A 13,203-nucleotide genomic window follows, 5' to 3' on the forward strand; every position below is an offset into this window, starting at 1 on the left:
CAACCTATGGCTGCACCCCTGCCCAGTCATGTGAAACCCATAGATTTGGGCCCAATGAATATATTTAAATTGACTGATTTCCTTATGAACTGGAACTCAGTCAAATCACTGAAATAGTTGCATGTCATATTTATGTTTTTGTTCAGTATAATATTGTTATTACTACAAATGTGGAAGTCTGTGAACCCCCAGAAATGTCCATCAGCAATAAAATTAGCTGGTGATTGATTATCTGTAGAGGCCCCTCCCTCTGGTCCTCCCTGGCTTGGTGATAGGTTAACTATAGAGGCCCCTCCCCCTGATCCTCCCTGGCTGTCTCCTTATAGGTGGGTCCTGCAGCCTCTCCTCTCTTCACACTCCAACCCTGCTCATCTCTCAGCTGGACAGTAAGGGCTGTTCACACCACACACTGACAACATGCTGGGGACACTCTGCACTCTCATCACTGCTCTAACATGTAAGGAATTTACTCTGTGTTCAATCTGAATCCCCAAAATGGTATACCAGTTTAACATTAATTTATGATTTAATGTCTTAAATTGTGCGCTTAATTCCCACAGATGTCAGTTGCCAGAAAGCAGTGACACAGACACCTTCAGTACTGACTGTCAGTACAAAGGGGAATGCAGCTTTTCACTGTGACATTACCAAAGATGAAAACAATTATGTAATCTGGTATAAACAGGTTCCAGGAGGAGCTCCTCAGTATGTGTTAAGGTTTTACCATACTCACGCCTCTCCTAAAGAATATGGATCTGGTTTCTCCTCTGATCGTTTCACATCTAAAGCCACGTCTGATAAGAATTATCAGTTTATAATCAGTAATGTGGAGGAGGCAGACTCAGCAGTGTATTACTGTCAGACATGGGACAAGTCTGTTAAAGTGCAAGTATCACAGTGATATACACCATGACAAAAACCTCCTCACCAAATACACTCACTTCTGCTTTCAGATGATCTGAATATAGACACTAACTGAATGTCAAGTCATCCTGAACCAGTGTGTCTGCAGGAGGAGAACATTCCATGCTTGTGTTTAACACAAAACCCTTCACACATTTAGTAGAATGTTGTCATTAACAAATACACCTAGTTGTCACAAAGCATGAATGATAAAGTGATATTCCAGAAGGTTCAGTCCTAACAGAAGACTCCATGTATCAGATAACCTCCATGATAGTCAGTCCCCTAGTTTACAGTAGAGACATATTACATCAACAGGCATTTAGTGATGTACTGTTAGTTCAGAACCCCACTATCAGGTCCAGATATTATTATCATTATGTTATTATCTATATTATGACATGCTGATTCTAACACAACTCACATGAAACTAAAACTGATATTTCAGTGTAACCAAAATGATCCCATATGGTTTTTGTTAGTCCAATCTAATATATTTATTTGCAAGTTTAATAGTTACAGTCATTTACATTAATCAGGAGTCCATCTTCTCAGAAGCTGATAGGCTGAGATGTAGAGGCCCCTCCCTCTGGTCCTCCCTGTCTGTCTCCTTATAGGTGGGTCCTGCAGCCTCTCCTCTCCTCACACTCCAACCCTGCTCCTCTCTCAGCTGGACAGTAAGGGCCGTTCACACCACACACTGACAACATGCTGGGGACACTCTGCACTCTCATCACTGCTCTAACATGTAAGGAGTCTGACTTCCTGGAGGTTTTACTTCCTGGTTTATTAATAATGAGTCTGTATGTTTCTCTTTACTACATGTCATCTTCTTATTTCCCAGGTGTCAGTGGTGTGACTGTGGTGACACAGAAGCCTCCTGTTGTGACAGTGAGTAAAGGAGACACGGCCAATATGGACTGTAACCTGGGGACTGTTCAGAATAGTGCTGCTCGTTGGTATAAACAGGTTCCAGGAGGAGTTCCTCAGTATGTGATAAGGTTCTACCATGGTAATAGTGCTCCTACCTATGGCTCTGGTTTCTCCTCTCCTAAATTCACATCTGATCATCAGTCTGAATCAGATTATCGTTTGATTATTAACACTGTGGAGGAGGCAGACTCAGCAGTGTATTACTGTCAGACATGGGACAGCTCTGTTAAAGTGCACGTATCACAGTGATATACACCATGACAAAAACCTCCTCACCAAACACACTCACTTCTGCTTTCAGATGTTCTGAATATAGACACTAACTGAATGTCAAGTCATCCTGAACCAGTGTGTCTGCAGGAGGAGAACATTCCATGCTTGTGTTTAACACAAAACCCTTCACACATTTACTAGAATGTTGTCATTAACAATTACACCTAGTTGTCACAAAGCATGAATGATAAAGTGATATTCCAGAAGGTTCAGTCCTAACAGAAGACTCCATGTATCAGATAACCTCCATGATAGTCAGTCTGTAATAACAGTGAGCAGAGAAGAGACAGTTGATAATAGAGACGAACACTATGGACTGTAACCTGGGGACTGTTGATAATAGAGACGAACACTATGGACTGTAACCTGGGAACTGTTGATAATAGAGACGAACACTCTGGACTGTAACCTGGGGACTGATGATAATAGAGACAAACACTCTGGACTGTAACCTGGGGACTGTTGATTATATTGCTGGTTGGTATAAACAGGTTCCTGGAGGAGTTCCTCAATAGTTTTAAAGTGGTACTACTATAATTGGACCTCTGTAAAATATGGTTCTGGTTTCTCCTCTCCTAAATTCACATCTAATCATTAGTCTAAATCAGATTATAGTTTGATTATTAATCATGTGGAGGAGGAAGACTCAGCAGTGTATTACTGTAAAACAAATGACTACTCTGTTGACGTGTGGGCATCACAGTGACATCCACTATGACAAAAACCTCCTCCCCAAATACACTCACTTCTGCTTCATGCGTGGCAGAGGGGTGAACTCTAAGAAACATCAGTTGATCAGTGATTATTATAACATTATATACAAGACACAATGGGAGATCTGGAAATGGAGGAACCATCCATTACTACATGTCAAAAAGATTATAAGAAGACATTGTCTGAAAGGAAACTGATTTTGTCTCTCGTTGTGATCATCATCATCACCACCATCATCATCATCATCATCATCATCATCATCATCATCATCATCATCAGGTCAATGCTGCATCATATGGATAGTGCTCTAACTGATGGATTCAAAAGGACCAGACACAAACAGCAGAATATGATGCTTTCCTATATACTGTTACTTCATAGAGAGGAACTCTAGAAAAGCCTGAGATGTTAGTAGTGAGAGTGAGGCTCTGTCTGAATAGGATGTTTCAGTTCCTGTCCTCTCAGTAGAGAGTGAAGCTCTGTCTGAATAGGATGTTTCAGTTCCTGTCCTCTCAGTAGAGAGAGTGAAGCTCTGTCTGAATGGGATGTTTCAGTTCCTGTCCTCTCAGTAGAGAGAGTGAAGCTCTGTCTGAATGGGATGTTTCAGTTACTGTCCTCTCAGTAGTGAGAGTGAAGCTCTGTCTGAATGGGATGTTTCAGTTCCTGTCCTCTCAGTAGTGAGAGTGAAGCTCTGTCTGAATGGGATGTTTCAGTTCCTGTCCTCTCAGTAGAGAGAGTGAAGCTCTGTCTGGATGGGATGTTTCAGTTCCTGTCCTCTCAGTAGAGAGAGTGAAGCTCTGTCTGGATGGATGGTTCAGTTCCTGTCCTCTCAGTAGAGAGAGTGAAGCTCTGTCTGAATGGGATGGTTCAGTTCCTGTCCTCCCAGTAGAGAGAGAGGAGGTTATTGTACGGCTGTGTAAACAAACTGAATCACTGTGGTATTCGGACAAGGAACCAAGCTCATTGTTACTGGTGAGTTCCCTTTATTTTAACCTGATATTTTTGTATTCAAGGCTTTTTGTAATACGTAATAGTTAATAGAGTTACATATTGAACATTATATTCTTCTTTCATGTTTATTTAGTGTAAATAACCTACTTTGTGGACTGATTATCAAGAGTCATGAACACCATGTGACATCTTCATAACCTACAGTACATCTGTAGTTGTTGATTTCACATTTAAACTTAAAAAACATGATGGACTATTTGACCATGTAGGTTACTGCTGTCACTTGACAACAATACTCCTTTATAATGTCTCATACAATAATCATCTATTTACTCAGAGGTAGATTTGGATGTGAAGTCAACATAAAGTTGTATCAACCTTTAAGGTATTGGTCCCACGTTATATTAAATAATGATAAAACCATGTATATGGTAGTTACACAATGTTGCTACATGATTCATTACATTGCAGGCTACTACATTACAGTTGGTAACTCTGTTTCCTGGGTGACTAGTAGTAGGATATATGTTTGATTGTATCCCTCATTCAGCACATCTGACTACTTGATTATGTTTAAACTTAGAGATCTGAACTCATTATCCACTTGTACAGAAATCTGCTTCACCTCTGAAAAGTCACATATGGAGAGTTACTTAGAAAGTTTAAAACTAAGACCAGGTAGAAACAGAGATTTGTGAGTAACATGTAACGATAGAAATACATGGTTTTAGTGCCTTTTAATTCACGAGGCCAGAATGTTAATTGTTTGTAGCCTTTGAGAAAACGGTGTATTTTTTATTCTACCGTATAATCACACAACCCCGTTTCATTCTACTAACTTATCAAATGATTTTGCGTAATATTTATTCTGCTCATTCCATTGGTCCAGACTCTACCCTCCCCCCGCCTGTCTTGACCATCCTCCCTCCGTCCAGCGATGAGTTGAAGTCCAGCAAAGTCACCCTGGTGTGTCTGGCCAGTCAGATGGCCATGGGCTACGCAGATGTCAGCTGGACAGCTGGAGGGATTCCGGTCACCGGCGGCATCGCTACGAGTGGCCCGGTGCCGCAAGCCGACAAGACGTTTCAACTCAGCAGCTGTCTGACCGTTGACACGTCAGAATGGAACCAGGACAAAGTGTTCTCGTGTAAAGTCACCGCGGGATCCAAGTTCGCTGAGAAAGACATCAAGAAGTCTGAATGCAGCACTGAGTAGTCTGAGATCCATTGTATTGTCCATTTGATTTTCTACATCACTTTTCAAGTTATTGTTAATTCATTACAAGTTTCACCTGCATATTTACATTATGTTCCATAAAAGATAAATAGCTAATCATACTGATATCATAGGCTATATGATAAGTAGACTTGTTATATTTGAAATGGGTTGTTTCGCAGATGTATAATAGAGGAATAGTTAGAGCTTTGCTGTATTGTGGATATTCAATAAAGAACATTCTAAAGAACAAGTGTTTGTATTAGAGCATGTTGATGAACATCAGTGTTAGCAGCTCTACATGAGGGGGAGTTTAACTGATCTCAAATAGAGCATTCTGCTCTCTGACTTTAGTCCAGATCCAGAAATAGTTGATCTAGATATCCAGGATGTAGGGCAGGTTTACTGTAATGTTAATAAATAACCAGAGATGGACCACAAGTTTAGTTTATATTAAAACTTCACATTATTGAGAACCTTCATTAGTATGACATGATTGTTTTATAAACTGGGTTGTTCGAGCCCTGAATGCTGATTGGCTGACAGCCGTGATATACTGTATCAGACCGCATACCAAAACATTTATGTGTACTGCTTTAATTACGTTGGTAACCAGTTTATAATCGCAATAAGGCACCTCTGGGGTTTGTGGTATATGACCGATATACTACGGCTAAGGGCTGTATCCAGGCACTCCGCGTTGCGTCGTAACTAAGAACAGCCCTTAGCTGTGGTATATCCGCCATATACCATACCCCCTCAGGACCTTATTGCGTAATTATTAGACCATTCTGAAAGTACTTCTTTAATTATCATCCATATCTATCTGAAAAAAACTGCTGATTTGTAAAGAATCATGTGATTGGGGATCGCAATATTTCTTGTACAATATTTGCTTGTACTATTTCACTGTATGATGAATTAAAACAACAGTACAATAACATGATATATTCAATATATTCATATTATATAGTTACAATATTCAAAGGTGTTTTAAACTTGCATCTTACTACGATGTACAATACCATTTTAGTCATTAATACTTTGCCAGCATGTGGAAAGAGAAGAGAGAAACATATTGTAATATGCTGCCACCTTGTGGCTCAAACAGCTGTTTTTCAACAGTGTATACTGAGGGAATAAATCATTAGGAACATCTGCTCTTTCCATGACACAGACTGACCAGGTGAATCCAGGTGAAAGCTATGATGTCTTATTGACGTCACCTGTTAAATCAACTTCAATCAGCGTAGATGAAGGGGAGGAGACAGAATAAAGATGGATTTTCAAGTTGAGATAATTGAGGCATGGCTTGTTCATGAGTATATTTGCCAGCAGGCAGAAAGAGGAAAGAGTTGTATTTCAACAGTATATTTGTAAAGTAGTCCTGTAGTACCTTACTCTGTATTTTCACTATTTACTAGGGGTGAAACGTGTATTCGTATTGAACCGTTCGGTACAGGGTCCCCGGTGCACAGGGTCCGGTACGCACTGTGAACCCAACAATACATTCATCATATATTATAGCTAGGAATATAGCTGAGAGGTCGAGAACAGAGCTGAGAGGTCGTCGTAGCAGCAATTAGCTTATGAAGGAATTAGCAATTGGCTAAATGCAAAGGAGCAACATGGCAAGCATTGGTGAGCCAGGGCAACAATATCCAGCTGACTCCGGTAGGGCTAAAGAAATCAACGCAGCGACAGCAAAATTCCTAGCGGCAGAGGGTTGAGAGATACCTTGAGCAGAAAGCTGCGGTGTTTTCTACACTGACTGATCAACCTGTGAGGAAGAATGTCAAAGATATTGTGACTTTGTCTGAAAATGCCATAAGACTTGCAGAGGTGCAAACCTCTCAAAACACAACACTGATATGCACTGAGAGCATCCCATCAGTTTCCATGGTCCTGCCGATGACAACAATGATCCTGGAATCAATGGTGGCATGATGAAGATGAACCCGCAGTAAGGGATGTGAAGACTGCTATCAGAGTTAACCCGGAGCCTAGACATGCTGACCCTGGTGTCCAAGACTTCTCACACAAGAGCAGCGCTTTGGACCCCCGGTTCAAGTCCCTGATGCTGCTGCTCGTCTGAGAAATGAACTCACAGCAGAGATGGTGACCAATATACAACAGGTATTGTATTTATTTTGTTAATGTGACATCTAAGATTTTATTCATTAGTGATTTAACAATGAATTATAAAGTATTAATTGTAATTTTCATAATAGTATCTGATGTATATTTCCAGCAACAAATCATATTTTTAAAGCCACTTCAGAGAGAGTAATGTTCATGTAATTTAATTCTGCAGGGTCAAGCCACAGATGCCACAGGAGCCAACCCCTCTCCAGAGATCATTGACTAAGGCCTAGGGACCCTCCTTCCTCTAGTCCCTGTGGATCCTGAACCCGTGCTGTTTTCTCGGTCTGGAGTCCTCATCTGTACCCTTATCTGTGCCCTTGGTGGTGCCCTCACCTCTCCTCTTAACGGTTCCCTCATCTCTGCCCTCAGTGCCATCCTCAGCGGAGGCCGGGGAGTGACCCTCCGTATGGGGCGTTGAGGAGGGGTCCACACAGGGGGCCGGGGGAGTTTCCCAGCCTGCAGGTCATCTACGAAGCCCTCCACCCTGTCGAACTTGGAGCTGAGCCTTCCCAGCTCATCCTTTAGAGAGTTGAACTGCTTGTAGAGATCCCCCAGGGCCTCAGACAGGGGCTGAATTCTGGAGAGAGAGAGGGCGTGAGAGAGAAGTCGTGTCACTGAATTGTTACCTACGAGGCAAAAACTGGTTGAATCAAAGTGGTTTCCACGTCATTTCAACCCAAAAAACCTATGTGATGACGTTGAATCAATGTGGAGAACTGATTGGTTTAGAAAAACGTTATTAGAAAAAATTCTTATTTTCAATGATTGCCTAGGAACAGTGGGTTTTCTGCCTTGTTCAGGGTCAGAACAACAGATTTTTACCTTGTCAGCTCAGGGATTTGATCTTCCAACCTTTCGGTTACTAGTTCAACACTCTAACCACTAGGCTTCCTGACGCCATGCTTGGCCCACGAAGGCAAAGGTAACTGAACTAAATGACTAAATGGCCCTGCATCACTCACCTCTGTCCTCATGAGGAGCTTTGACAGACTAGTCAAGGATCAATCTCAGTCACTCTGCAAACTGCCCTATCCCATCTGGACAAGAGGAATACCTACACTACCAGTCAAAAGTTTTAGAACACCTGCTCATTAAAGGGTTTCTCTTTACGTTGTCGAATAATAGTGACAACATAAACCATGAAATAATACATATGGAATCATGTAATAACCAAAACAGTGTTGAACAAATCATATGCATTTTATATTTGAGATTCTTCAAATAGCCACCCGTTGCCTTGATGACAGCTTTGCACCCTCTTGGCATTCTCTCAATCAGCTTCATGAGGTAGTCACCTGGAACCCATTTCAATTAACAGGTGTGCCTACTTAAACGTTAATGTGTTTGAGCCAATCAGTTGTGTTGTAACAAGGTAGGGGGTCTTTACAGAAGATAGCCCTATTTGGTAAAAGACCAAGTCCATATTATGAAAAGAACAGCTGAAATGAGAGAAAAGAAAAGAGAAAATGACAGTCATTAATTTCTTTTTGACATGAAGGTCAGTCAATACGGAAAATGTCAAGAACGTCTAAACGCAAAGTCGCAAAAACCATCAAGCGCTGTGATGAAACTGGCTCTCATGAGGACCTCCACAGAAATGGAAGACCCAGAGTTTCCACTGCTGCAGAGGATACGTTCATTAGAGTTACCAGACTCAGAAACGGCAGCCCAAATAAATGCTTTACAGAGTCCAAGTAACAGACACATCTCAACATCAACTGTTTATAGGAGAATGTGTGACTCAGGCCTTCATGGTCGAATTGCTGCAAAGAAACCACTACCAAAAATTAGAAGAGACTTGCTTGGGCCAAGAAACACGAGCAGTAGACCAGTGGAAATGTGTGTTTTGGTCTGGAGTCCAAATGTGAGATTTTTGGGTCTAACCCGCCGTGTCTTTGTGAGTCTGGTAACGCAGAGTAGGTGAACAGATGATCTCCGCATGTGTATTTCCCACCGTGAAGCATGGAGGAGGAGGTGTTATGGTGTGGGGGTGCTTGGTGGGTGACACTGTCTGTGATTTATTTAAAATTAATTCAAGGCACACTTAACCAGCATGGCTACCACAGCATTCTGCAGATATACGCCATCCCATCTGGTTTGGGCTTATTGGGACGATAATTTGTTTTTCAGCAGGACAATGACCCAACACACCTCCAGGCTGTGTAAGGGCTATTTGACCAAGAAGGAGAGTGATGGATTGCTGCATCAGATGACCCAGCCTCCACAATCCCCCGAACTCAACCAAATTGAGATGCTTTGGGATGAGTCGGACCACAGAGTGAAGGAAAAGCAGCCGACAAGTGCTCAGCATATGTGGAAACTCCTTCAAGACTGTTGGAAAAGCATACCAGATTAAGCTGGTTGAGAGAATGCCAAGAGTTTGCAAAGCTGTCATCATGGCAAAGGGTGGCTATTTGAATCTCAAATACTACATGATTCCATATTTGTTAATTCATAGTTTTGATGTCTTCACTATTATTCTACAATGCAGAAAATAGAAAAATAAAGAAAAACCCTTGAATTAGTAGGTGTCCTAAAACGTTTGACCGGTAGTGTATGTAAGAATGCTGTTCATTGACTACCGCTCTTTTATAGCTCAGCATTCAACACCATAGTACCCTCCATGCTCATCATTAAGTTTGAGGACCTGGGTCTGAAGCCCGCCCTGTGCAACTGGGTCCTGGATATCCTGACGGGCCGCCCCCAGATGGTGATGGTAGGAAACAACACCTCCACTTCGCTGATCCTCAACACTGGGGCCCCACAAGGGTGCGTGCTTAGCCCTCTCCTGTACTCCCTGTTCATCCATGACTGGGTGGCTAAGCACGCCTCCAACTCAATCATCAAGTTTCAGATGACACAACAGTAGTAGGCTTGATTACCAACGATGACGAGACGGCCTACAGGGAAGAGGTGAGGGCTCACAACCTCTCACTTAAGGTCAAAAATCATTGTGGACGCCAGGAAACAGCAGAGAGTGCACCCCCCTATCCACATCGACGGGACCACAGTTGAGAAGGTGGAAAGCTTCAAGTTCCTTGGTGTACACATCACTAACAAACTGAAATGGACCACACACACAGACAATGTGGTGAAGAAGGTGCAACAGAGCCTCGTTAGCCTCAGGAGGCTAAAAACATTTTGCTTGACACGAAAAACCCTCACAAACTTTTACAGATGCACAATTGAGAGCATCCTGTCAGGCTGTATCACCACCTAGTATGGCACCTGCACTGCCCGCAACCACAAGGCTCTCCAGTGTGTGGTGTGATCTGCCCAACACATTACCGGGGGGCAAATTACCCGCCCTCTAGGACACCTACAGCACCCAGTGTCACAGGAAGGCCAAAAAGATCATCAAGGACATCAAACACCCGAGCCACTGCCTGTTCACCCAGTTATCATACAGAAGGCGAGGTCAGTACAGGTGCATCAAACCTGGGACCGAGAGACTGAAAAACAGCCTCTATCTCAAGGCCATCAGACTGTTAAACAGCCATCACTAGCACATTAGAGGCTGCTGCTGCCTATAGATATAGACTAGAAATCACTGGCCACTTTAAGAAATGGAACACTAGTCACTTTAATAATGTTTACATGTCTTGCATTACCCATCTCAAATGTATATACTGTATTCTAGACTATTCTAGTGTATCTTAGTCCATGCTCTGACATCGCTCGTCCATATATGTATATAGTCTGAATTCATTCCTTAGATTTGTGTGTATTGGGTTTATGTTGTGTAATTCGTTAGATATTACTTGTTAGATATTTCTGCACTGTCGGAGCTTGAAGCACAAGCATTTCTCTACATCCGCAATAACATCTGCTAAACACTTGTATGTGACCAATACAATCTGATTTGATTTTTATTTGCTGGTTACAGAGGTCAGTAAGGGAGCAGGGACAGTGAAGGAAGCTGTACTGTTAACAGCACATTGGTGCTGGTTACAGAGGTCAGTAAGGGAGCAGGGACAGTGAAGGAAGCTATACTGTTAGCAGTACATTGGTGCTGGTTACAGAGGTCAGTAAGGGAGCAGGGACAGTGAAGGAAGCTATACTGTTAGCAGTACATTGGTGCTGGTTACAGAGGCAGATGCCCAGCACATCTACACAGGAGAGGAGCAACAGAGAGGGAATAGTCTAGATTGGGCCACTGTCATGAAAGGATCAGTGAAATAACTCAGGGCCTGTTTCCCGGATACAGTCCTGCAATAAAAAAGCAAGATCAAAGGAGAATCTCCATTGAAAATGTTTTTTAGTCCAGAATAAGGCTTAATCTGATTCCAATATGTTTTGAACTGCAAATGCAACTGAAATGTTAGTGCGCTAAATTATGACACCATGAAGTCTACACACTGCTTTACACACTGCTTTACACGTTGCTTTACATGTTGCTTTACACGCTGATTTACACTCTGCTTTACATGTTGCTTTACACGCTGCTTTACACTCTGCATTACATGTTGCTTCGCACACTGCTTTACACTCTGCTTTACATGTTGCTTTAAACGCTGCTTTACACTCTGCTTTACATGTTGCTTTACACACTGCTTTACACTCTGCTTTACATGTTGCTTTACACGCTGCTTTACACTCTGCTTTACATGTTGCTTTACACGCTGCTTTACACTCTGCTTTACATGTAGCTTTACACGTTGCTTTACACGCTGCTTTACACACTGATTTACACGTTGCTTTACATGTTGCTTTACACGCTGCTTTACACTCCGCTTTACATGTTGCTTTACACGCTGCTTTACACTCTGCTTTACATGTTGCTTTACACGCTGCTTTACACTCTGCTTTACATGTTGCTTTACACACTGCTTTACATGTTGCTTTACACGTTGCTTTACACGCTGCTTTACACTCTGCTTTACATGTTGCTTTACACACTGCTTTACACTCTGCTTTACATGTTGCTTTACACGCTGCTTTACACTCTGCTTTACATGTTGCTTTACACACTGCTTTACATGTTGCTTTAAACGTTGCTTTACACGCTGCTTTACACACTTTGCTTTACACACTGCTTTACATGTTGCTTTAAACACTGCTTTACATGTTGCTTTACACGTTGCTTTACACACTGCTTTACACACTGCTTTACATGCTGCTATACACGTTGCTTTACACACTGCTTTACACACTGCTTTACACACTGCTTTACACACTTCTTTACACGTTGCTTTACACGTTGCTTTACACACTGATTTACACACTGCTTTACACACGGCTTTACACATTGCTTTACACGTTGCTTTACACGTTGCTTTACACACTGCTTTACACACTGCTTTACACACGGCTTTACACATCGCTTTACACACTGCTTTACACACTGCTTTACACACTGCTTTACATGCTGCTATACACGTTTCTTTACACACTGCTTTACACACTGCTTTACACACTGCTTTACATGCTGCTATACACATTGCTTTACACACTGCTTTACACACTGCTTTACATGCTGCTATACACGTTGCTTTACACACTGCTTTACACACTGCTTTACACACTGCTTTACATGCTGCTATACACGTTGCTTTACACACTGCTTTACACACTGCTTTACACACTGCTTTACATGCTGCTATACACGTTGCTTTACACACTGCTTTACATGCTGCTATACACATTGCTTTACACACTGCTTTACACACTGCTTTACATACTGCTTTACATGCTGCTATACACGTTGCTTTACACACTGCTTTACACACTGCTTTACACACTGCTTTACATGCTGCTATACACGTTGCTTTACACACTGCTTTACACACTGCTTTACATGCTGCTATACACGTTGCTTTACACACTGCTTTACACACTGCTTTACACATTGCTTTACACGTTGCTTTACACGTTGCTTTACACACTGCTTTACACACTGCTTTACACACGGCTTTACACATCGCTTTACTCACTGCTTTACACACTGCTTTACACACTGCTTTACATGCTGCTATACACGTTGCTTTACACACTGCTTTACACACTGCTTTACACACTGCTTTACATGCTGCTATACACGTTGCTTTACACACTGCTTTACACACTGCT

The 13,203-nt window shown here is 42.1% G+C and overlaps 1 protein-coding gene across 2 annotated transcripts; it reads left to right on the forward strand.

Moving 5' to 3' along the window:
- The first annotated feature begins 405 nt into the window (after positions 1-405).
- Positions 406-5,239, forward strand: LOC139421626 (immunoglobulin lambda-1 light chain-like). Of its 2 annotated transcripts, XM_071172692.1 has the most exons (5): positions 406-457; positions 561-873; positions 2,058-2,073; positions 3,762-3,795; positions 4,664-5,239. In XM_071172692.1, exons 1-5 carry the CDS (start codon positions 418-420, stop codon positions 4,987-4,989), a joined length of 729 nt encoding a protein of 242 aa, XP_071028793.1. In that variant the 5' UTR covers positions 406-417; the 3' UTR covers positions 4,990-5,239. The 2 variants fall into 2 exon arrangements, with proteins under 2 accessions (XP_071028793.1, XP_071028794.1); XM_071172693.1 differs by lacking the exons at positions 406-457; positions 561-873 and adding an exon at positions 1,560-1,651 and having other exon boundaries at positions 1,748-2,073.
- Positions 5,240-13,203: the final 7,964 nt, after the last annotated feature.

The sequence above is a fragment of the Oncorhynchus clarkii genome, chromosome 12 (genome assembly GCF_045791955.1).
Source record: "Oncorhynchus clarkii lewisi isolate Uvic-CL-2024 chromosome 12, UVic_Ocla_1.0, whole genome shotgun sequence".
Taxonomy (NCBI): Eukaryota; Metazoa; Chordata; class Actinopteri; order Salmoniformes; family Salmonidae; genus Oncorhynchus; species Oncorhynchus clarkii.